This window comes from Pholcus phalangioides, unplaced genomic scaffold (genome assembly GCF_987345545.1).
Source record: "Pholcus phalangioides strain wild (caught in Gottingen) unplaced genomic scaffold, Ppha-v1.0 ptg000024l_1, whole genome shotgun sequence".
NCBI lineage: Eukaryota > Metazoa > Arthropoda > Arachnida > Araneae > Pholcidae > Pholcus > Pholcus phalangioides.
This window is the reverse complement of record NW_028301616.1, coordinates 30,362,431-30,388,000: the sequence shown is the minus strand read 5'-3', so window position 1 is coordinate 30,388,000 and position 25,570 is coordinate 30,362,431. Positions and strand designations below refer to the sequence as shown.

At 39.6% G+C, this 25,570-nt stretch overlaps 2 protein-coding genes across 3 annotated transcripts in view; both read right to left on the bottom strand.

Annotated features, from left to right (window-relative positions):
• Positions 1-524: 524 nt before the first annotated feature.
• LOC149069207 (RNA-binding protein 47-like) lies at positions 525-16,212 on the bottom strand. 2 transcript variants are annotated; one of them, XM_089250729.1, is made up of 7 exons: positions 15,105-16,212; positions 11,070-11,244; positions 7,052-7,226; positions 6,408-6,534; positions 6,021-6,162; positions 4,991-5,098; positions 525-992 (listed from the first exon to the last, which is right to left on the bottom strand). In XM_089250729.1, the coding sequence occupies exons 1-7, from the start codon at positions 15,783-15,785 to the stop codon at positions 922-924; spliced, it is 1,479 nt and encodes a 492-aa protein (XP_089106855.1). In that variant the 5' UTR covers positions 15,786-16,212; the 3' UTR covers positions 525-921. The 2 variants fall into 2 exon arrangements, with proteins under 2 accessions (XP_089106855.1, XP_089106854.1); XM_089250728.1 differs by having other exon boundaries at positions 749-992; positions 4,995-5,098; positions 15,105-16,127.
• A 3,348-nt stretch (positions 16,213-19,560) lies between these two features.
• Positions 19,561-25,570, bottom strand: part of LOC149069206 (multiple PDZ domain protein-like) — a 59,610-nt gene continuing 53,600 nt past the window's right edge. The window contains exon 35 of the mRNA XM_089250361.1: positions 19,561-24,886. The gene's annotated coding sequence lies outside the window, so the exon portion shown is untranslated. The remainder of the gene's footprint in view (positions 24,887-25,570) is intronic.

Genomic DNA, 25,570 nt, shown 5'->3' with positions numbered 1-25,570 from the left:
AAAACGTCGGTGTAATCGGAGGAAGCACCGAGACCACCTGTATACCTTTTGCTTTGTTTGAAATGATCAGGCGAGTTAGGGCGACGTCGGCCGTCGATGGAATCGCCCGATGTCAATGATACTGTGAATATACACTCATGATTAAGGCCGTGCTCAGACATTTTATGCTTTCCCCTTCCCACTCAAGGGCTTAATGGCTCTCATTGTGGAAATGTATGTGTGCCGATTGGAGGAGTCAAAAAATTCGCACATATTTCGTTTTCTTTTTGTATAAAAAGTATTAGGTGGGGACGAAGTTCTTGCTGGAAATGATAGGTGGCGCCAGATGAGCTGCAGTACTCGTGTTTACAGTCTAATTTGCATAATCGCGATTGTTTTGGAAACGTTAAAGTGTGTTCTAGTAGTACGTAAAATTTTGTTCGTTGTTTGCAACTTTTAAATGTTGTGCTTATTTCGTTACTTTATTCTGTCAAACAAAAAATGGACCTTTGAATCCCCTGGTGCATAGGAAATTGTTTTTAAGATTCCGATATAAATTTTTATTTCCAAAAGTTTGAAAAAACGAACAGCAAAACAATGTCGTATAAAATAGGCAAAAAAACAACAGCAGCTTATGATGTCGTTGTCCGACATCAGCTGCGAGAAATACACAGTATATACTAAATACAAAGCATATAAATACCATACACATATATAATATATATATACTGAAACTCTGACAAGAGAAAAAAAAAAGGCGTATGAATACACCTGGACGATACAAATGAAGTTTCTTTTCCGGCTCTTTAGGGAGGAGGAATAGGGAAAATATGAATATATTTTTCGAGAAAATACTCGGTCTGAGCAGAGCAAAGACTAGTAGAGAGTTAGTGTCTTCCACACGAAGGCCGTTCCTATTCAGTATTGACTTGCTTATACTTATTAGTACATCGGAACGGACCCTGGCGGCGGCGGAGGTTGCAGGTATGTATAATAGGGACTCTCGTCATATGCTGCAAAAACGAAAAAAAACGTATGAGTATGTTTTTACAAGTAATATGCAAAACAAAAGATTATAGAGCTGCCGATAGACATTTAATAGACACACCCCAAATTGCGACAAAATGTTTCACTAAGTTCAGAGGATGTCCAACCCTGTGGGTTTTCTGGGCCGTATTGGGAGAAGGGAAAAAAGTTTTGGCCCATTTTTGAAGTGCAAAAAGATAGCTGATGAGTGGTGAGATTCACTTTTAAAGCCAAATTTACCGTCCCAATTTCTAAAGGAATGAGGGGGGGGGGCCTCTTTTTCATTGCATTTTGTATCAAAATATAAGGTTCGCGTAGCCCCTAGAAATGCGCTGCCTTCGGAATGCGCGTTACCTTTTGGAATGTATGAGAGGCTTGCTTACTCTCCCGAAACATACAGGAGGCTTGCGTATGTATCACCATGAATGTGCAAAAGACGTTCGTCATGGCCTCCACATTCTGCAGCAGTGCTTTAGGCTAGGATCTTTGGCGGGCCCGCAAGTTACTAAAGGCTCTACGAATAGTAAATTTATGAGAAAAAACAAAACCCCTAAACTAGTGGGGAGGAGGTCGATGACGTGCGTACCCATCTAAATGAATAGGAGGCGTTATAGTTCTCTTAGAAATGCGAGAGATGTGGGCATTTCTAGATTATAAATATGCATAGAAGCAGAAGAGGTTTGAAATAAAATTCTCATCTCGTGCAAGTCGTTTCGATGCCCCACCGACGTATAAGCTGCACTAGTAAAACGACCCGGAAATTTCGTAGACTTGTACATGCAATGCGTTTTAATATCATTTTTTTTTCTTTCTAACCGAGCACTACTCAGGTCTACCGTCATGGACAATTTACTATCTAGCGAGTAGTGCCGGAAGTGTAAGTGTATGTACCTAATAGTCTGAGTGTGTATCTAGTGTTGTGTTTGATTTTTCAGTGCTACCATTTATACTTCAGAAGTGAAGTGAGTGAAGCGTAATGACTGAATATTTGTACTGTTTGTAGGCCTGTTGCTCTCTGTGGCGAGACTTTTTAACGGGGGGAATATCAACCATTACTTGGAGGTAATGGATCAGCTCGAATTTGGGAACCGCAGACAACCAACTTCAGCCGACCACCACTGTGGCGACGGGACGGTAGGGCTAACCCGGGTCCCCTCGATGTGAGTCCGTCACTATGATCACTCGATTACCGCAGTGGGAATGCATTCATATTTTGAAACGAAACGCAAGCAATACATAGTCAGAGCCGGATTAACCATTAAACAAAATAAGCACGTGCTTAGGACATCAGGAGAAAAGGGAGCACCATAAAAAGTTATCAAAATGGTGTTTTTTTTAATGTAAAATATTTTCCAGCATCCAGCAGAAAATCGTATAATTTTAAATTGATTGTATAGTTGAAGACCTTTATCAAAATGATGTGGTCGGACCACCAGGTCAGGTCCTATCCTAGAGATCACGTAAATGCTGAGTTTTTGTGCAATTTCTTAAAAAGTTAGCTTGGGCTTTTTTGACAGCATCATAGGCCCCTTTGACAAACTTATTTTTCCGAGGCACCCCCCCCCCCCCCCCACCAGCTAAAACCATCAGCCTACCAATTTGCATACTAACTGCCTCAAATTGTACGAAGACCTATAATTGTCACGAGGTGTCCGGGTGAGACCCAAGCATTAAGAGTGAGCCAAGTTCTACAGAATAAGGACGTGGACTTCAAAATGTGAAAATCTTTGAGTTATTAGCGGATAAACTGCATAGTTTCAGGGTGTTGTCGTTAATTATTATTACTCGTAATCTTTTGTTTACTTACATGTTTGAAAACTCTCTAGGTCAATCCCTGACCTAATCACTCGCTCTCTAGGTAGGGCCGGGTTCATGGTTATAAAATTTTGGCGCCATTCTCACATTATGTACTAATTTTCTTAGCCACTCATTTCTAAAATTTGCCGCCCCTCTGAACTTGCCAAACTGGGCTATTACCAGCTAAGCCCCCCCCCCCCTGCAAATACGCCAGTGCCTGTGGGTAATATCAGCCATGCTTTGAAATTCAGTGGTTGCTTTTGAAACCACTTTGTGGAATCCAAAGAAGCAGTGGACGGGAGAAAATATCTTTGAATGTTTTAAAAAGACTGAAAAAAGTCTAAAAATCTAAGATCGGTCTTTTTTTGGGGAATATGAGTGTAAAATTCTCAAAAAGCTTCCAAGTGTTCCAAAAAAAAAAAACCCCAACAGATATTATGAAAGACTTTGCAATCAGAAAAAAAGGGGGAGGGGGACTTTTTCAATGTCCGTGCTTAAAAATAGTCAAACCATAATACTGCCATAGGCCGGGATTACACTATAGAAGTTTTGTAAAAGCACTTTGATAAAACTCGAAAAATGCAACCAATATAAGATCACCGGTTGCATTTGCTCGAATGAAAACGAGCTTAGGCCGGTATTACACTATAAAAGTTTTGTAAAAGTCCTTTTATAAAACGAAAAATGCAGCCAACAAGGTCACCGGTTGCATTTTCTAGAATGTAACCAATAACCTTATTAGTTAGATTTTGCAAGTTGTATAAAAGGAATTTTATCAAACTTTTACAGTGTAGTACCGGCCTTATTGCGGTTGCGGTTTTTACCGCAATAGCGGCAAACCCAGCTTATGCGCTTATTGATTGAATTTTTTCCAGTTTTATAAAAGATCTTTTATCAAAATTTTATGGTGTAAAATATATTTTATAGTGTAACTAGTCCCGGCCTTATATTAGTTACTTCTGAACTATAAAACTTCATGTAGTGTATTTTCTTTAATTTAAAGATTCAATATCGAGTAAAATATTCTTTTAGGGAGGGTGGGGGAGGGGGCACCAAAACCATTCAATTGCTTAGGAACTTCAAACATTAAAGGCCAACATCTAATCCGGCCCTGAATATTTATTTATTTATTTATACAATATTGTTTTGCAACTCTTTATTAAAAGAGTTGTGACTTTACAATAATTTACATCCAACTTGGAGGCCTATACAAGAGGGTGGTGCGGTGATGGGATTTGACATAGGCGATTGACGGTACATACAAAATCAGAGTACAGTCTACAGAATTTGATGGAAGGTTGTTCCAGTCAATAACTGTGCGGGGAAAAATCTAAATTTGAAGCAATCTGTGGATGCAAGAAAGGGTTTCAATTTTTGGGAGTGATTGAACCTATTAGAAAAATGTGAAGATTTGATTATTTGAATGTGGGTAGTGTACTTTGAATGTTGAAATAGCCGTGGATAATTTTGAAAAGAAGGAATAGGCGAGCGATATATCTGTGGGACGGATGGAAACAGGAAGACCAGCAGTTTAAAATAAAGCGGGTAGATTTATTTTGGATAGATTCCAGCCTCTCTACATTGCTTTGTGTACGGGGATCCCAAATTTCGCCGGCATAGCAAAAGACGGGAAGGATATAAGTTTGATATAGTCGTTAAAGCTCTCTTACCCGGGCGTTATATTCTCTCATTTCCTCATAAACTGACGCAAGATTTATGTCTGGTTGTTTCTCCAATTAGATGCAATGAAAGTTGCAATTTTCTCTGCAAATTGATCCATCCAATATATTCGCAGTTTGAAACGTTACAGGCGAAATATTATTTTCTAAATTTACCTGCGATTAATTTTTTCCTTACCCCTGATTTGGCGCTCCTTTTATAGCAGCGCTTCGTGCAAAAAAAGAGTTGTGAATATAATTTAAAGTTATTATTTGAATCCCTCTGAGAGCGCCTACAGTTCAGTAGTAAACATGCATCCAACTTGGAGGAGCGAATGCGAGCCGGTCTTCCATTAAAAAAAAAGTATTTCCGCAGAGAGCAGGCAAATCTTCAACACGATACTTGCATAACATGGACATTCACAAGCATATATTTTTGTCATTATCAATTCACAATATGGACAACATGTTGACCCATAAGACAATATATTGTTAAGTTTTTGTACAGAATCTAAATGAAATGCTATCACCTGCGGGAACAGGAATGTATCCTTGTGGTCCTATCCTCGAGTATGTCGGATAAGGAGGAGGCGGAGGAAGCGGCGGTCCAGTTGATGGCGTCATGGCCGATTCAGGACCTAAAAAACAAAAATAAAGAAAACGTCTCAGACAATTGGAGACGAGAGTTTCAAATGCCGGATTTCTACATCAACGTGTTGTGAACTTCACAGATGGAGTAGAACAGCGTTTCTCTCAAAGTGAGCGTCGCGGTGCGCTGTCCACATTGATGTGTGCCTATTCAATGAAATGAAGTGATTCTCTTTCCGGGAAACCGCGGATAAACAATAGGCAAGAGAGTCGCTGGTGGCATAAGTTTGAGAACTACTGGAGGTGTATCTATAAGATTGTCTTATAGATGCAACCCCCCCCCCCCCACGACCCATCTCGAAGGTATATGCGGGTTACTGGTAAACCTGACGCTACAGTCCTGCTCAGTACGAAAACAGAGCGAGACGGGATAAATCCCCGAGTCAAGTGCCTTAGAGACCAGGCTCGAGAGGTGCCACTCTTTTAATGTCAGTCGCGAGGTTTCTTTTCTGAGGATACCAATCCAGAGCCTTGAACCAATAGTTTGGCACTGCATAACGGCAACGCCAAACTAAGCCTCACAGTAGGGTAAAACGGTCTGGAATATAAAGATAATCTCATTGATGCACCCCTGACCAATCCCTAGGGGTATACAGGATAATTTAGTAAAGCTGACGCTACAGGCCTCCCCAGTACAAAAACTTGGCAGGGCGAAACGGGATGAATTCCTGAGTCGAGTGCCAATGAGGTAAGACTCGAGAGAGGTGCCACTATTTTAATGTCCGTCGTGGGGATTTATACTATAAATACATATCTATATAGCCTTTAATCTATAGGGCTTAACACTACATAACGGCAATTCCAAGCTGAAGCCCCCCCCCCCCCTACACGCAAAGGCAACGAATTACCCAACAGTAGGGTAAAACTAACGACCGTCCAGGAATTAAAAGATAACGAGAGCAAACGACTTACCTTCAGCCGAAGACGTACTTGGGACATACACCTGGTACTCGGGTTGATGATGGTACATCTTCCCTTCTTCTGGGATCCGTCCGAGCTTCGCTACTTGATGATACTGTCCGTACGGAGGAGGGTGTAATGAAGGATAGGCTGCCTATGCGAAAAGAAGGGCAGGAGATGTAATGCACGGATGCTATGTACGGAATATCGTCTTTGTGATTGTGTGTTTTCATCATTTCAACTCGTAAAACAGAACACCACAATCATCAGTAATTATACGTTTCCGAATGATACACGAAATACAATTTTTCATGGTCTCTTCACGACTTCAAGAGCTGGAACATCGGCTACTTTTTGTGATGTTAAGCATAGTTAATTTAAACAGAAGGATATACGTACATCAACGGGATTATATCCGGCCGTATGATTGTTAGATGAAGGCGTATAGTTGCGGAATCTCCTAACTCCGGCAGCTCCTCTTCCCCGCCTTGCGAGGGGCATTCGCTGATGAAACAACGGGGTCCTCCTGAAATACAAATTATGTTCAGTACGCATGTTACTGCCAAAGTCCGAAATCGGCCTCGACCTGGCTAGTGTCCGAATTTCGGACTTTCACTAGGCTTTGGTTGTATATCGATATCTATATATCCCTTTATATCGATATCTATCTATCTATATATATATATATATATATATATATATATATATCCCTTTATATCGATATCTATATATATCCCTTTATATCGATCCCTAAATTATTCCGATTCTTTAATCGTTAGGGTTACAATAGCTAACCATAATTTTAAAAAAAAAACACGTTAACGTGGCGATGACCCCGAATCATATGAATCGATATATGGGAGCCGGCAAAAGCCTGGAATTCGGGCATTGGCCGAGTTAACATGGGGCGGCCAGTTTGCGAACATTTCGTGCTTTGGCAGTAACACACATATATTTTACAATATCAATGGATCAATCATTCACGAGTCCGTAGAAATTTGTCCGGAGCCATCTCCAATAAAAAGAAAAAAAGAGGAACTTACACGGGACAAGGCGGAAGAATAACGTGTCCAGAATACGGATCCATGGCGTGATGTCCGTACACGAATGAATAAGGCGTCGCATTCGGAGGAACTGGGGATCGATTCCTTGGCCTCGTCGACCGATCGATGGGTTTGGCCCATGTCACTTCAATTTCGCTTCCTTCCAAGTTCGTACCTAATCAGAAACGACAATATTTTTGATTTCAAAACTACGCCACTCCGATAGTTTCACAATACAATAATAGCAGTAGATCGAGAGAATTAGGTTACTTTCAATCTTGCAGTGATCACTTTAGTTCTATCATCGGCGGAACCCAAGAATTAAAGCACTGATACTCATCAGTTATGTATTTACAGAGTGGGGGGGGGGGAGGGGGGTAGCGGGCTATAGCCCAGGGCGGCAAGTTCAGAGGGGGTGGCAAATTTGATTTGTGATTGGCCAAAAAAATTGGTATAATAAGAGGAGGGCGGCAAAATTTGTATAAAGCTCAATAAATCCACCTCTGCCCGGACAGCTAGGAGCTAGGTCAGCAAGTGACTAAGAAAATGACCTAGCGAATTTGCTTGCACGTAAGTGAGCAAAAGAGTGACTTAAACCGTGAGCAAGCATGTGTATCGCCAAAGGTAATGACCTACAGAGCGAGGGACCAGATCAGTGCGTGACGAACAACCAAAACAGTGACCTAGAGAGCGTACAAACATCTGAATGACCAAAAGAGTGACCAAGAGGGTGTGAAAGCATGTCAATGAGCAAAAGAGTGACCTACAGAGTGAGAGACATATGTAAATGAGTCACCTAAAGCGCGTGCAAGCATGTGAATAACCAAAAGAATGGCCTGGAGTGGGTGGAAGCATACGAATGACCAAAATAATGACCTAGAGCATAAGTAAAGGTGTAAAGGTCCACAAGAGTGACCTAGCAAGGAATGTCAGTGAGCAATCAAAAGAATGAAATAGAGCGTGTGCAGGCATGTGAGTGATCAAGGTAATGTGCAAAAATGTGAAAGACTTAAAGAGTGGGTGAGCATAGGAGTGACTTAAAGAGTTACTCAGAAACACAAATGTACTTGCAGGAAGGCCAAACGGGTTATAGCGCCGGGTGTCGAATTCGAGGAAATAGTCAAAAAAACCCTGTATACACCAACAAATGTGCAAGCATGTGAGTGACCAAAAGAGTGGTCTAGAGAGCAAGCGACCAGGTCAGCGAGCGGTTTATAGAGTGACCTAAAGCGTTTGCAATCATGTGAGCGACCAAAAGAGTGACCTAGAGAGTGTGTGTAAGCATGCGAGCATCCAAAACAGTGTACAAACAACGACCTAAATTTGTTAATACGTATTGGTTTCCCAGAAGCCTCAGTTCCACCCCCCCCCCCCCCCCCGGTTACTTCAGAGGGTCCCACATATTCTTGCGCGTTATTTGTAATAATTTCCGCTGCAAGCTCCACGTGGTGAGTCGCCACTAACGCTTTTCAATGGATTTTCTATCTTCTTTGGCAAAAGAGTTACCATAACCTCGCCAAACTCCAGGATAACCCAAAATTTCAGGTGTCCTCTTTTAATCAAACGAAAATTTTCAGAAGCGAAAATGTATTTTTCACGGATGGCGAGTTGAGAGAAGGTGCGTGGGTGGGGTGGGGTGGGGGGAAGACCAAATGATTATCACTCAAACTCTAGTTTTCGGGTTCCTGTTCAGGTAAGTCTATTCATTCTTCTTCTTGCAGCACGTATTATAAGAGTCGAAAAAAGGACAATTGTGATAAAAATGATAAGTCCGATAAAGTGAAAGGATTTTTTTTTTTTTTTTGCCTTGGTTATCATTCCTTATTAAAGACAAGTTGGAGGGGTGGTTGAAGAGAAACAAAAAAAAAAAAACGTTATCTCACATTCAGCAGGAGAAACTGTATATAAAAGTAACAATAGTCATATACGAAAGATAATTCAGAAGGTCGCGCGAGACTTCGATTGCGACGCATGATAACCAGTGTTTTTACTATTTCCATCCTTAATCGCACGATTATTTGGACGGTTAACGCCTACTGCTGTGGCTCCCGATCTGTGGTACGCGGCGACGAGCGATAGGTTTGGGGATACGCTGAGGCAGATTTATGGCTTTGCCGTGGTGCGGGGCTATTTATACAAGGAAGCCCTCTTCACATTTCTGAGGGCACGCAATCGTCCCTACACGTATCTCGGGGGGGGGGGGGGGTCAGCGAATCTCTACGCATTTCGAGGAATATGCATGTCTCGCGGTAAGCAAGCTTCCTGCGTGTTTGCATTTCCGTGGGTAAGCAAAGCTTACTATATACATCAAGTAGGGGCGTGGCTTCTACGCATTTATAGGGGATCAGCAAACCTCCTATGCATTTCTAAAGATGTGGGTGCCCCTTACACATTTCCAGTGATATGGAAGCTTCCTACGCATTTATAGGGATGTTAAATGCTTTCCTCTTTATTTCTAGGGATATTTCTCGAAATTCCTTTATAGTTCGCCATTTGGTGACAGAGGGACTGCGTCCAGCCCTGGCCCATCGAGCCACCTCCGGCTCTCTTCGAGCCCCGCCCACGAGAGGGATAGAGTGGTTTTGGGTGAGGACACCCAAGATCCCTCTCATTCTCGGCCCTCGTCGAGCATAGGCATTTCTACAGATATGGGATACTTTTACGAGTTAAAAGGGATATGGAAGTCTCCTACGCCTTTTTACGGCTGTGGAAGCCTCCTACTCATATCTAGGAATATTTCCCCATGCATTTCTATGAATATGGAGGAAACCTTCATCCATTTCTAGGGATATGGTGGAATCTCCTCGCCCATTTCTATGGATATGAAAGCCATAGCCCCCCCCCCCCACCACTTCTTGGAGCAGGGGCTCCTAGGCTGAAATCTCTGGTAGGCCCCTAGCCAGACTTTTCACGGGGCCCTTCGATAGTTAATTTACAGCATGAAAAAAAAATGACGGTAATTATCTTGGAGTCCTGTCAGCCCCACTTTGTGGGGGGGGGGGGGCTATGAAGAAAGCCTCTTAGGCATTACTACGGCTAGGGAAGCCTCCCACTCATTTCTTGCGATGTGGAAGCCTCCCACGCATTTCGAAGGATATGAAAGCCTCCCACGCATTTCGAAGGATATGAAAGCCTCCCACGCATTTCGAAGGATATGAAAGCCTCCCACTCATTTCTAAGAATGTGGAAGCCTCCTACGCATTTCTAGGGATAAGGAATCCTCTTACGAATTAAAACGGATATGGAATCCTCTTACGAATTAAAACGGATATGGAATCCTCTTACGAATTAAAACGGATATGGAATCCTCTTACGAATTAAAACGGATATGGAATCCTCTTACGAATTAAAACGGATATGGAAGTTTACTACGCTTTCTACGGCTGTAGAAACCTCCCACTAATTTCTAGGGATATGTAAGCCTCCCACGCATTTCTAAGAACATGGAAGCATCATATTCATTTGCAGGTTATATGGGAGCTTCTCCTACAAATTTCAAGAAATGTGGAAGTGGTCTAAACGCATTTATGGGAATATGGAATCCATTTATGAACTTTAGGGGGATGTGGAAGACTTTTATGAACTTTTAGAAGGATATGGATGCCTCCTACGCATTTCTAGAGCTACGTTATGTCAAGGTACTCTCAAGTGGTACACATGACTTCCAAGGAGGTATTTCATGGGGGAGTACTATTTCAGTATCAAGAGAGGAATTCTTGTAGGCCTCGGACCCACCCTAGAAGCATGAAAAGTTGGAAACCACTGGCTTACTGTCTGAAGTCACGTGGCATGCCTCCCGCAAAAAAAAAAAAATTAATAGGGGTTCCAGATAAAAATCTTACTAATTTTTTTTTCTGTACGGGGGGGGGGGGGCATAAAAATTCCCCTCTCACAGCGACGCCAGTTTTCAGAATGTGGTGGCCACAAACAAAGAAGATTAAGGACGCACTTATCCATGTGAATGACGTAAAAACGTGCCACACAACAACTACTAACTAAACTCGTAAGTAAAACTGACCATTGAGCTCCTCCATGGCGTTCTCGGCGTCTTCCCTGGAACGGTAGTGGACGAAAGCGAAGTCCCTGAGTTTCTTGACCTTCTCTATCCTCAACGTGTTTTCCAAGGAAAAGACCTCTTTGATTTTGTCCTCAGTGGTGTTTGGCATTAGATTCCTCACGTACAGCACGGTCACCTAAACCGGCAAAGAAAAATAGCCACATGTAATCAATAATGTGCTCTCTGTGACCACTATTTATTCTTTTTTATCGTGATTAGGCAATCCATGACATTGATTGAGATCTGGTATCAGGAATTACGAAAGTATGGCGATATTTATGTGCTTATGACCGAATTATTAATGTGGGTCAGCAAATTTCTAATAAGGGAGAAGTTTCAGAATTTCTTGAAATCATTATTCTAGAAATTCTGATCATAGCTGGTCATCGAAAAAGAATACGAATTGTAATAGGTTATGCTAAGCAAGGGCGTAGCGGGGGGGACTTGGGGGTTTGGTACCCCTCGAAATGTGAGAAAATGACCGGAAAGAGGGAAAAAGATCGCCAAATCTATTGTTCTATCACTTTGGTCGTCGTCCCCCGAACGAAATTTCTGGCTACGCCCCTGATGCTAAGTATACTTTCTTTCAAACCGAGCACAACTCAGGTCCATCACCATGTATGGGCGATTTACTACCTAGTGAGTTGTGCCGGAAGTGTAACTGTATACTAACAGTGTACCTAACAGTCTGAGTGCATATGAAGGGTTGTTTGATTTTTTTTTTCAGTGCTGCCATCTATATTTCAGAAGTGAAGTGAGTGATGTGTTATGATTGAATTACATTTGTACTGTTTGTAGGTCTGTTGCGAGACTAAATGGGAAGTCGGCTCTCGCATTCGCGCCTTGAAATTGGGAACCACAGAAAACCAACTTCAGCCGACCACCACTATGGCGACGGTGGGGTTCGAACGCGGGACCTCGCAACGCGAGTCCGTCACTATGACCACTCGACAACCACAGCGGCTGCTAAGTATGCATTTCCTGCGAGGTGGCTACAGCCACCTCGTTGGGCATTTTGCCTGTTGTGGCCTTGTATTTGTACGTATATACAGTAGCGTACGCGGGATTTTTCGTAGGTGACGGTGAGGGGGATCATCTATATCATGCATGCTCAACACATAGCCTGCGGGGCCAAATGTGGCTCCCAGAGTCATCTAATGTGACCCACAACCTGAAATCTAATTTTGTAAAAAATTAACTAAGCGGCACATTTCCAGATCATTTAAGTGACCCGCAGTACTGTTCCACATCACTTGAGTGACTCGTGACAAATTCTCAGACCGTTTAAGTGGCGGCATAGTTTCAGATTATTCAAGTGACCCGCGGCATATTTACAGATGACCACCAGAGTTCCAGGTCACTTAAATGTTCCACGGCACATTCCCAGATCAGTTAATTGAGTGGCTCAAGATACGTTTTCAAATTAACAGTGACCCGCTAAAGGATCCAAAAAAGAAAACCCGAGCTTGCGCGCACGAAGTCTATATTTTTTTCTTCTCAGAGGGTCTTCTTTTTTCACTGCAAAAACATCATAATTTTATCTTGAGGGGCAGTAGTCCCCCCCCCCCCCCCCCCCCCCGTTGCGTACGCCAATGTGCATGTATCGAGTGCAGTGAAGACTGCCAGTAAGAAACACCCATTTAAGGGTCCCCACTTCTCTCTTGTCCCTTGCGTAGAGGTCTCCTTTATTCTGAAGTAGATGAGTTCTCATTCAGATGGACACGGATTACATCATCCGTCCCTTAAACAGAGGTTTGAAAGAAAGAATATACGTACGTATATTCTTTCTTTCAAACCGAGCACTACTCCGGTCTATCGATATGGACAATTTACTGCCGAGTGAGCTGTGCCGGAATTGTGTGTACCTAACAGTCTGTATCTAGCGTTGTCTGATTTCTCAATGCTGCCATCTATATTTCAGAAGTGAAGTGTAATGATTGGATATGTGTACCGTTTTAGTTCTGTTGCGAGACGGTATTAGGCCAACAATGACGATACGAGCAGGGCCGTCTTAAGAGCGTCATGGGCCCCCGGGCCAATTGATTTTTCTGAGGTCCTATTTGGAAAATTATCGAAAATTTCAATTAGTTCCCATTCTTGTGAGGTCCTCTTCTCTTGAGGGGCCCGGCTGGGTCCATACGTTAAGACGGCACTGGATACGGGTATTCTTATACGATGTAACCGTAAACAATACATTTTCAAACTTCGATGTGGGTATTCTCAAACGATGTTACTGTCAAAAAATGCATTCGTTCTCCAACGAACATCAATGTTTACGGTAAAATAATATTTTTCAAACAATGTTAAAGGAAAGGAAGAAGGGAGCGAGATGTTTGCTTACACATCCTATTATCTCTTCTATTTTTTTTATTATTCCCCATATTTCCTTCAATTATTTTACCTTGAAAATTTTATGTTGAATAAAATTTTTGATTAAGGCATTTGTTTTCCCAGTGACGCACGCACCCCAGCCTCTACGGTCACAGTGCGAGATACGTAAGTATTTCGGGAAATTCTTCAGGTCTTCACACAGGCCAAATGAGCCCTATAGATCGCACCTGAGAAAGATTCCGTAGAAAGAAAAGAAACAAAAATGTCCCAGTTTTTAGGAGATATTTGTAGCTCAAATAGTAAACAAGGAAAGGGATACGGATATTTCAGCCGAGTCGAGTCATTGCTTACTGATGGCAAGAACCAGAGTTCCTTGAGATATTCCATCTTATCCACGTGGTAAAGATAAGAAAAGGTTTTTTTTTTTTTTATAACAACCAACCATCAAGCGATAAGATCTGCTTTCTTTACGATTGTGGCTCTTTTTTTTGCTCATTTTGAGTAACTCAAGCAATAAAAAATTCAATTTTTAAATTTTCGCTCATTTCTGTCATGGTCTTGCGCGGTTCTGGGTAAACGGAGTACGTAATTTTTACCAAGAGCACGCACGCCATTGTTGAGAAATCTGAGCTTTCAGCGTGAAGTATGATAGCAAATGATTAAAAGAAAAAAAATCAAGTACACAGACATGAACCGAACATCAAGTAATGGGACCGTTTTTACAGCATATTCTAAGACATCCCACAACCAGACTTGAAGACCCCCCCCTTCAATTAAAATACTTATCCTAGAAATCAATGTCGTTTTAATGCATGGACCCACCAGGGCTCAGGTTCATAAGTGGGGGGGGGGGGGGCTCATAAAAATGAGATATAATATTATAAATCGACACCATCTTCCTCATCATCATGCCCCCCCCCCAAAAAAAAACAAACCTGAATGTTTATCTTCACCTATGTCTAGGATTCTTCCAGGCATATGGAAGCGCATCCTACGCATTTCTATGGACGCCTACCCACGCGTTTCTAAGGATATGAAAGCCATGATCCCACAAGGATGGGGCTGGCAGGGCTGCAGCCTTGGGGCAATTACTATCAGTTTTTATTTTCTCAAGCTATAAATTCACCATATAAGAGCCCGTAAAAAGTCTGGTTTGGTGCCCGATAAAAATTCTAGCCTGGGGGCCCTGTTCAAGGATGTGGGAGGCCATGATGGAAGCCTTCCATGCATTCCTAGGGATATGGGAGCCTCTAACCAATTTCTATAATCATGGAAGCCGCTTACGAATTTTCGGGGACATTGAAGCCTCCTGCGTATTTCTAGGGAAATGCTGTTTCAAGATGCTCACAAGCGACACACGTCTTCTACGCATTTTCAGGGAGCATACTGATGGAAAACCAACGCTAAATTTTATCTTGGAGGCCTCCATATGGATTTGAGGTCCCCGGGATATGCCCCTAGGCTAGTTTTTGACGGTGTCCACTATAGTAAATTTTTTGTGATAGAAATTTTTTTTACAAGAATCGTCCCGGGAGCCGCCGGGGTTAGAGCCCTGTCAGCCCCACCCTTGAGGGGGAGCATGCCCCTGGACCGGCCTTGGATCATACCAGACATACCACGGTCCCCGGGAAGACCTTGAGTAAGAAATAATATAAACACGCATACCTTTGACATGATGGTTTCATCCACCTCCAATTCCGGTTCCGCCCAATCGACGGCGATGTCCTGTCCGAAGAGTTGGATTTTTCCGGGCATGAGCTTCCTGCGGGCCATCGCGGCCGCTTTGTGGCTCTCGTACTCGACGAAAGCGAAGCCCCTGTTCTTGGATTTGTCCGAGATGCTGCTATAGAGTATCACGTCGGACACCTGCTCGGTGACCTGCCTCATCTCGTCCAGTATCTCGTTCTTGGTCTTGGTCCTCGGGATGCCCCCGACGAAGAGCCGGCAGTTGTCGACGGACTTGCAGACCCCGATGAACCTGCCTCTCCTGACCTCCATGTTGTTGAGTTCCTTGATGGCTCTCTTGGCATCCTCGGGGGTCTTATACATGACGAAGGCAAAACCCCGGTTTCCGCAGTTATAGTCCATCATGAGCCTCATCTCGTATATCTCGCCGATCTTCTCCACTATGGGTACGAGCTCGTCTTCGAACATGTCGCGGGGGACTTTCCCGATGAATATCTCGCACCCTTTTGGGGGCGTCGGCTCGTTCGAATCCGGTGGTGGGCCATACTTCCTCTGGCCGTTCTCGTGGGTAATCTTGAATCCCGTTTTATCCAGGAGGCTCTCTATGGCAGCTTCTTTCACCTTTGGTGGATTCCCTGTCGCGCTAACAGCTTGGGTCATGGTTTTTTTGTTGTTAGGATTATAGGAACAGTAATGGGGGATAGTTGAAGACGGAATCAGTCGTGGATTTCGACGGGGATACACCCCTATGCACGATGTGAACAGAAAAGCAAGAGAGCGACCACCTGACTTCCCGAAGGCCCGCCCAGCTCTGCAATCCCGAACATAGGGGGTGAGGAAGGCTTCGAAGACGCGAATCGTAAGGCTCGATATGCACTTTGCACTACAAGAAAATAAGAAAAAAAAAAAAGAGTACGAGATAGGAGAAGAAACACAGATAAATAGAACAAAAAAAAACTAAACCCTAGCGTTTTATTGTTTAAACTCGAGTGCGTTGTTATCGAGGTAAAAGTGCCTTCGCGTCATGTAAGGTGAGTGAGAGATATTGAGATATGCATGTATCATTTTATGCATACACCACACACACAGACTCTCAATCGTTTTCATTGCCTTTTGTCTTGGAAATGAAATCGTCTCCGCCCCTTCTTGCTTCCTCCGTGTACACACCTATAGGTTGAAATCCATTCCTTCGTCCCGAATTGGCTTCTGCTTCACATCAAATCTACTGATAAGCGCCACTCGGACATAATAATGGTTACCTTCAACAAAACTACTACAAATATTACTTTGGAGAGAAAGAGAAAAACAACAAAAGAAATGACAATGCAAAAATATTATTTGAGAAATAAATTGAGATTTTTAAAATTTACGGTTTACGTTTTTTGCTTCAGTATAGGTACCGCTGTATACGTAAGCCACTCCAAAAGTTTTCCTAGTATTTCTTCCTATATCAATAATGTACACTTTTACAGTCTTCAAATTCAGATATTCTACCTCTTTCACTTTAAATATGGAAGGAAGACGGCAGCACTTCGTGAAAACGAAACACATGCATAACTCCACATCATAAATGCATCGTGGTGTTGTGGGAAGCCCCCTGCAAGGAACTCGTTTCGTCATGTACCAATTCTTTAGAAATACCTTTTTCCTCTGGGAAACTTCTAATGTTTCTAACTAGTTCATGCTGGAATATGTGCTGTGTGTGTGGCCAGGGGCGTACGCAGGATCGATTTTTGGGGGGAAGCCACTCTAAAATTTTCTTCCCTGGGGAGGTTTGGAGTTACCGCCCTTCAAATAGCATTTATATTAACATAAATTCATTAATACAGTATATATATTTTAATTTCCTGTCACAAAGACATCTCCCTATTCACCACACAGGAGAACGTAGAGCTTAAAATATTATTTTTTCTTGTTATTTCAATTTTTCACAGAAATATCAATTTTTTTTAATTTTTGGGTGGCTTGGGGGGTCCCTTATTCCTCCCCCCTGTGTACGCCTCTGTGTATGACCCCAACGTAGTGGCCCACAAACTTTTACCCCAGAATATAGTTTAGTAGATATTTTGACTCATAAAAAAACCACTTGAAAGCTTAAATATGCAAATAGAAGACCAGCCCTCATTCCTGCTTGAAAGTCACATCAACTGCTGCATCTGTAAATCACTTACAATGAATGTCTTTTTAACTGCAAGTGGTGGAGGGGGGGGGGTCCATATGAAATTAAACCAAAAACTTGGTGTATTCCTTTGTTAGATGAAATATCTGGTATAATTTAACCTGAGCCAAGGCTATATAGCCCAAAATCTTCTTATGACAGTAATCATTAAAGCCTACCTTCCTTCAATAAGTTATGTATAGTCGAATTTGGTTAATTCAAACCCCAAAGTCACTGGAAAAAAGTTCGAATTATCTAATTATTCTATCCCGGATCTGTAAAATGACTACAAATTGCAACTTGACCATCAACATTCACACAGGATAAAAACTATTAAAACCAAAATTTTATCATCAGTTACGAAACTGTTTCAAAAATTAAAAAAAAGAAATTATTATATATATATATATATAATTGATCTTAGCTGCTACATTATTCCACGGTCCTAGAAACAGCATCACTACAGAATTTCTCAACCATGTTCAAAGTCTGATTTACGCAAACAAGTCATGCTCATCCGTTACAAAACAGTTTCTAAAACATCTTATTATTCTCATGTGATCAAGGAAATATATGGTACTTTCATTATTGTGATTATTTACAATTCTTGCTTTCCAGTTTTTTCCATACTATTAATGACAATAAAAAGATGCAGATTTTAAATGGTACACGTTGATCCATAGGTTGAACAACATAACCGATATCAAGCCGTACACATTCTAGATGCACTCCAGTTGAACAATGCTAAATTGAGCATCAAATTATCAAAGAAACAGTAGAGGAAAAACAGAATTTTCAAACATTCGCTTTTAAAGATTTTTGTTTAATGACTTACATAAAAATCTGGATTTTTTTCTTAAACTTCAAATTATCTGAAACATTTGAAAAAAAAATGCAAGTTAAACAAGCAATTTTAGCATTAAATTAAATAGAAAACTCAAGGGGAGTTCGTAGGAGTGCGAGCTGTGCAAATTTCGAATTAAAACCAAGTTCTACTGTATTTTTCTAATTCTCAGTCGCAGAACGACCATGAAATCTTTAAATGGTTTTCAAATGGGTCTGTGAAGCACTGGTTAAAAACCCCTGATTTAAGGGAACCAAAAAATATCACACAGAAACACTTCTAAATTGTGAAACAGATTATGACAGAATGCTTGAAATTTCTGAAAAAAATTCACACATAATGACCTTCATAGTTCTTACACCATCGTCCATTGCAGAAGTACTAAAATCTTTTATCGTGATCCTAGTACAGTGAAACCAGCTGATTGCCCGTTTAAAAAGTCCAGCCACAGAGAGCAGGCCCACAACGGTATAAATATTCAATCATTACACTTCACTCATAGTTCGAAAAATAGATGCCAGCACTATAATAAGCATTACACAGAAACAAACTTCATGTTAGGTCCAAAACACATTCCAACAAATGCCAATTTGTTAATATTCCATGGAGGAATATGGACAAGGTGCATGTGCGGTTTAGTAGTAGTACAATAATACCTTGATATGCTCTGTACCAAGAACAAATATTCCGGCAGAGGGGTTATTATTATATCAAGAGGCAATAGTTTAACATTCAAGAAAAACATTTCCAAACAAGATTTTTAAAAAAAAATTATAGTTGTAGAGGGAATTATTGTTATATCAAATATTGTTGTCAGGCAGTTTCACTGTATATGGAAGTTTAACATGCATTCACATGCTTTCACTTCGATCGATTGACAAAATTATATTTAAATACTGTTTGGCATACTACTACTCATCAGTACCTGCACCTTGTATGCATTCCTTTAACGAATTTCTATTTAACTACTACTACTTAACCATACATGCACCTCATACACATTTGTCTACAAAATTTCTAAAGAATCACCACATGCCAAAATGTGTGTTCTGAGTGTTTGTGTCCTTAACATATTTATATTGTCAAGTTGCGCTTCTTCCGTGTTCACACTGCCTTTTGTCTTCCATTTTTTTGAGGTAATGATGGAAATGCTTGAATTTTTCATGTTATGTCAGTATCGTGTTGTAGGTCTGCCTGCTCTCTGCAGGGAGACTTTTTCAAATGAGAAACTGGCTCACGTTCACGCCTCAAAACTGGAGAACCAACTGTGTTATAATTAGTCGACCACCACTGTGCTGTCAATGGGGTTTGAACCTGGACCCCCCAGGATGAGAGTTCACCGTGATGTCCCACATGACAGCAGAGCAGCTTGTATTTATATATATTTAAATACTGCACTAAACTACATGCAGACATGAAACACCACATTTTTAGAGGAAACATTTTATTCAATATGTTCCGTAAAATATCTTACAACTCTTCTGAACCATTCTTCGTTCCAAATTATGACAACTTCTGTAGTTTTTTTTTAACTCTCTCTCTCTCCGACTTCCATTTACAATATTACAACTAACAATGGATTTTGAACCAAATGCTCACAGTTATAACACCTATAATATGACATCTCCTTCTTCTTCTTTTTAAAAACACTAAGCGACACTTAGCCAATACAACTTGAAAAAATTTACATAAGCGTACAAAAAGAAAATTAATTAGTAATATTATTATTCCTATGTATAATATATATGTATGATTTATTATATATACACCTATATATAGGTAGTATACAGGGAAATAATGCTAGCACCAGAATTTTTTTTAAATTTTTGTAAGGAATACTGGGAAAAAGCGCAAATGAATACAGTATTTTGGAATTGCAACCTGGATAATCATACATATACAGGGTCTCCACTCTTATTGTTATCCAATAGGTGATACCTAAACTGCTATTTACAGTGAAATTTCCCAGCAACGGACACTAATGTGACTGAGAAAATGTGGCTGTTATTTAGCGGTTGCAGTTGTTAAGAGGTTTAGTATATATTCGGGGGAAAAAATTAAAATTTCTGATCTCATGTGAAATTGTAACAATCCGTACTTTGAACACTCAAAGAAGTTGTTTTGACATTGACGACATTCATTTTACATTGAAAGTAGATTAATTTAGCATGAAAATCTTGCACACCCATTAGCAATTACAATATCTATGAAACCCTGGAGCTGTGGACTGCATTTCGGAAATCACTGACATATCATTGGAGTCAGATCAAATAACATTCTTGGTTAATAGAGACATTATACATGAAAGTGTGAAAAATAAAAGTGTGCCAGTCACAAGTAAATTCATTCATAAACAAATGAAAATCAATCTTCAATGCATAATGTTAAATGTTAGGATCATGTGGAAATATTTTAAAATCACAAATCAAGCTTGTCTGGTCATGAGCCTCTCAGTTAATCCCTCGAGCTCGAAGGAGATTTAAATGGAATCGCCAGTTTTTGCTGATGTTTAGTAAAAAAAATTATAACTTTTAAATTAATCATTGAATTAATTTGAAATTTTTTATGGTTTATAAAATAAGGTCTTGTCTATATTATTATGTACTAACATTTACATTACTTAAAAATTTATATGATGGTAAAATTGTTTTTTTTTCACTTCTTATACGGATGCAAAAAATCCAATTTACCACACAGCCTCCTTTATCTTCAATATTTAACAGGGCTTTAGCAGCCAGGGCCATCCCCTGATTATGAGTTCACACGTTCATCAAATGATATACATGAATTATATCAGATACAAAGAGAAGGAAAGGAGAGTCAAAACACAGCCGGTTGGCTGTAACAAAGCACTACTAACTCAATTACACTACTTCACCGCACACCAACTCCAGTCATATATCGCCATACGGCAATTTCCAACCAGTGGAGATGGGAGAGAAATGAATGCTCCATCTATCGGTGGTCGCCCCAGGTTCGGTAAGTAAAGAACTTGCTTCTGATGTTCTATGCCTGGATTCGAATCCATGGACCTTGATGGTAACTTTCATAGTGGAAGACGAGCATCTTTACCACTGCGCCACTCAGGCACACTCTCTCAATTATACTGGCATTTTAGCTCAAATGGGCTAAAACATGCTCTTTGCAATAATATTTGAGATCCCTATGTGTTAAGCAGGAAACGTTTATCACTCACAGTAAAATATGATAAATGAAAACAATATAGTAGTTATTATTATAAAAAGCCACATTATTCCTCTTTCGAATGTTACCAAACATGCAGAGATAGTGAAATAATATCACGGATTAAAAAATTAAGATATGCAGTTAGCCGTCACGACGATGTTGAGGGGTTAATCAAGGTTCTGCTGTGATTTAAATTTTTCATCAGGAGACCCTAAAAATACTGGTGTTATGTCACTGAATAAAACATCCATGAAAATTATACTGATTATTAACAAGAGACTCCCCCCCCAGACTACCAAAAAGTCCGATTATCCGAGTAACAATGGAAAAAGCATTCGAAGGTGGGGAAAGAGAGCATCCATGCCGTCTTTATAAGAGAGGCTGATAAGAGCTCCATGTCTATTAAGCAATATGAATGTTAATTAATTTTTTTTAAAACTCAATTTTACTGTAGAAGGGTCAGTGAAAAATATTGGCCCCTAGAGATTCCGTGGAAGAGCCCACGTTAGGGAACTATCTCAGCCCTTCAGTCTCTGTCAACACCTACCTTAAAACTCGTATATGTAGAAAGAATTAAATAAAATGCTTTCTTGGCAGAAAGCAGAGGTTTTAAGAAATTTTTCTTTTCATGGCCTCTTAAACCTCAGACAAAATGCAGTTTTTCTATGGGGAAAATGCCTGAAATCTCGAAACTCATAACTTTATCAGTCGTAAATATATGGATTTCTTTTCCTGTTAATATGTTTAGTAAAATATTTGACAAAACTTGACGTATCAATTTGGGGACTTTATATTAAAAAGAAAAAAAAATGTAATTTTTTTTTTTTGACTCGAATGGCTTTTAGGATAATGTTCGACATCATTCAAAATATTTTTTTGCAATTGGGAGTCACCTTAAAACTAACAGTTTAGGAATTAGCTATTGGAAAATAGAAAAAGCAGGCACCCTGTGTAATGTATATTTGTCGTATAAATCTACATCAAGCATTAAAAAAAAAAGGAAATCACTAATTAATTGGACCAACAGCTAATCATGTAAACATATACATCTTGACCCGCTTGCAGTTTGCAGTGCTTTCGAAGACAACATTTCTTATGCTTTTGACACGGAAATGGCAGAACCTAGAAGAAATCAGCATGATTACGTTATAAGGCGCTTCGAGAATAGAGAGATTCAGCCTCTACAAAACAACACTGAACAAAATGCAGAGCTTCTCAATTCCCACACATTATGCATGCTACATACCAATACTCTTTTTACTATTATCAACAATTTTTATTTAACCAATTTCAAGAGAATTTTGTACTCAATATCACATAATTATGAAAAACATGCAAAAAAACTCTGTAAGCGAGAAATCATTGACCAGAGAAAAAGCCTCGACTGTAATCAGCTCAATGTGTTAAAAATAATTTTTAAAAAAGTTTATATCTTCAGCTGAATATAAATCGTAGAGCAGTGTAACAAGCATTTCAAGACTTTGATTTCAAAACATGAAATTATGTACAAAACTGAAGAACATCTACAAAACTGAAGTACAATGAGAGTTAAAAAAAGAAAACGGCAATGTAAATCCGCATGCGAACACATCATCAAAACAGTAAAATGAAAAACCATATAACACGAATAGACTTTTAGATGCATCACATCACAGGACATAAGACGATTCTATTAAATTTTTATAGGTAATGCAGTTTTAAGAGAGCTAGTTAAAAGCGACTGCCCATTGAATCGTCCTTGTTTGGTGTTGCTAGTGCTATTTCTGCACCCTATAGAACTTGCCTGCAGCAAAAAGGCAGCTGAAACTGAGGACGTAGCACAAACGACTGGGTGATAAAAACTGATTTGTGCCAAAGTAGCTTACTAGCGAAGCCTATAGAATTCTCCTCTGTTTCTCCCCAAAGCCAAATAGAAAGTCTTTTCAAAAAGAGGTTTGTTCTGGAGCCTAATCTGGTTGTTAGTGAACTTGGTAAAAGAAAACAATTTATTACGGTAACAGGTCTTTTTTTGGGTGTGAGTGTATATGTGTGCTCATATGAAAGATAAAACACACTTTGGCACAATCGATACTTCAAACGAAAAAAAAAATGTTTTACAACCATCCTTAAAGCCCAATTCTCGAAAGATCAGTGCAGTATATATATATAGAGAGAGAGATCAGAATTTTGTTAAAAAAGATTTCGTTCATTTCTATTCCATGTCTAAAACGAGATGAATGAGAAATCGGTGCAGGTGTGTACATTTCTTGTTAAACAGTCAAAACTCATCATCTTGAAATGATTATGAAGACCTAAAACTATATATATTTTTAGAAAAAACAGCATCGAGAGATTCTTCATTTTTTCTTTCTCATGCTGCAACCTTGAAGCCAATCTGAATGTCCCTGTTTTTTAGACAGGCGTTAAAACTTTTGACCTGTGTTTTATATAAATTTAAAGACTTGATAAATTTGAGCACATTTAAAACGCAAGTTGAAAATAACATAATTACTGATTTCACAAAAAAAAAAAAAACCATTATGATGAACCGACAATGTTAAGACTTGACCTACGTGTGATTCAGTAATTTGTTTCAAATATTTCTCATATATAGTGTGTTTTTGAGTTGGTAACATGCTAAAATGTGTTGTAAAGCTGGCAGCTTAATTTTGGGGCACGAATAGCTTTTTTTTTTAATGATTTTTTTTTTCAGCACATCATTCCCCTGTTCGGAAATTCTTTCAGTTTCTCACTCACAGAATAGTATGAAAATACTATGATGCGTCTAAATCACTTTACAAAAATTATGAGCCTTTGTGTGCAAACACATACTAATGTATGCAGTTCACTTCTAAAACACACAAAAATGACAGGGGAAAAACATATTAATTTGATGAGACCTGATTCTTACGTTTCACATACACAGCATGACCCGATGCAAAATATGACTGTTTCGCCGGGTTAAGCTTTGAAACTATATTGATGCCTTGACATGATGGGCTGATGATCACTATATAAATAATTTTATTTAGTTTTGGTTTTTTTTCCTTATATAAAATTCACTTCAAATGGATTATTAACCAATTAAGGGCTTAACATTTGCATCACACAAATTTTGCTTATTGTACTTTTCATATGAGAAGTAAGACTCAAGTTCCATCATAGATCTCTACAAATGCGATAAAAGATAGATCAAGATAGGCAATGTACAGAGAATCTTTTTCTTCTTCTTACAATAATACCTTATAATTATAATATCTGTGAAAAAGAATTATCTACCACTTCGACCTAAACTTATATATGAGCGCAGGAAATGCAGTAAAATACCAGCACTTTCTATAATGTTAACATTGAGAAGTGCATATACACACAAGACCTAAACATATATATAATTTTTCTTCTTCTCACCGGGACTAACACATCAAAATTCAAAAGAAAAATTTTCTCTTAATGCATATATACTTGCAGTTTCATTCTCTCTGAACAATATAAATGTCTTTTTTTTTGTAATAGCATCATTATAAATAATCTTTGAATTTTCTTTTTATCCTTTCAAATTTTTCTTTATAATAAGGTACTTAGGTGGTCCATGACCTAAGGAAAGGGAGAAAAAATAAAAAGCATTAAAATGATATAATATACAGGGTGAACGTGACCTGTTCTGCCAAACAAAAGCAGATAATAGACGAACCTAAGTGGAACATAAAACACACCATACCAATTCTGTTCCATCTCCAACCATTTTCGAGTAATAGGGGATATTTTATTATCAAAGAAAAATGTGTGAAGTCTGAAAAAATCTCAAATTTATGAATTTTCTACAGAACTTAAGCACAACAAGCAACTAACAGGACATGCAAACTAAGCACATATTTATAAAGAACAGAAAAAACCTACAAGGTGACACCATTTTTCATCAGAATATCTAGATTGAATGGCATGCTACAAGCTCTGAAAGATTGGCAAAGTTCAAAATTGAATTGCCTCCAAATGTTTTAATCACCCATTCCACAAATACCCTAAAAAACTAAAAAATAGCTAAAACTGGTCAAATTTACCGCAAACTTGTCCATTGTACCAGCTTTTGAAAGAGCCTACCAAACCAGTGTCCTGGTTCAGGAGAAAATTAGCCTTTTGTTTACCATACATCACTGAAATCTGAGTTCATCGAAGTAGATATTCAACAGAAAATCAGAATTGGCAGTTACAGATTTTGAAGACAATTTGATTTTGCAGAAAAAATTCTATTACCTGACACTCTTCTCTTCCCCTATCAGG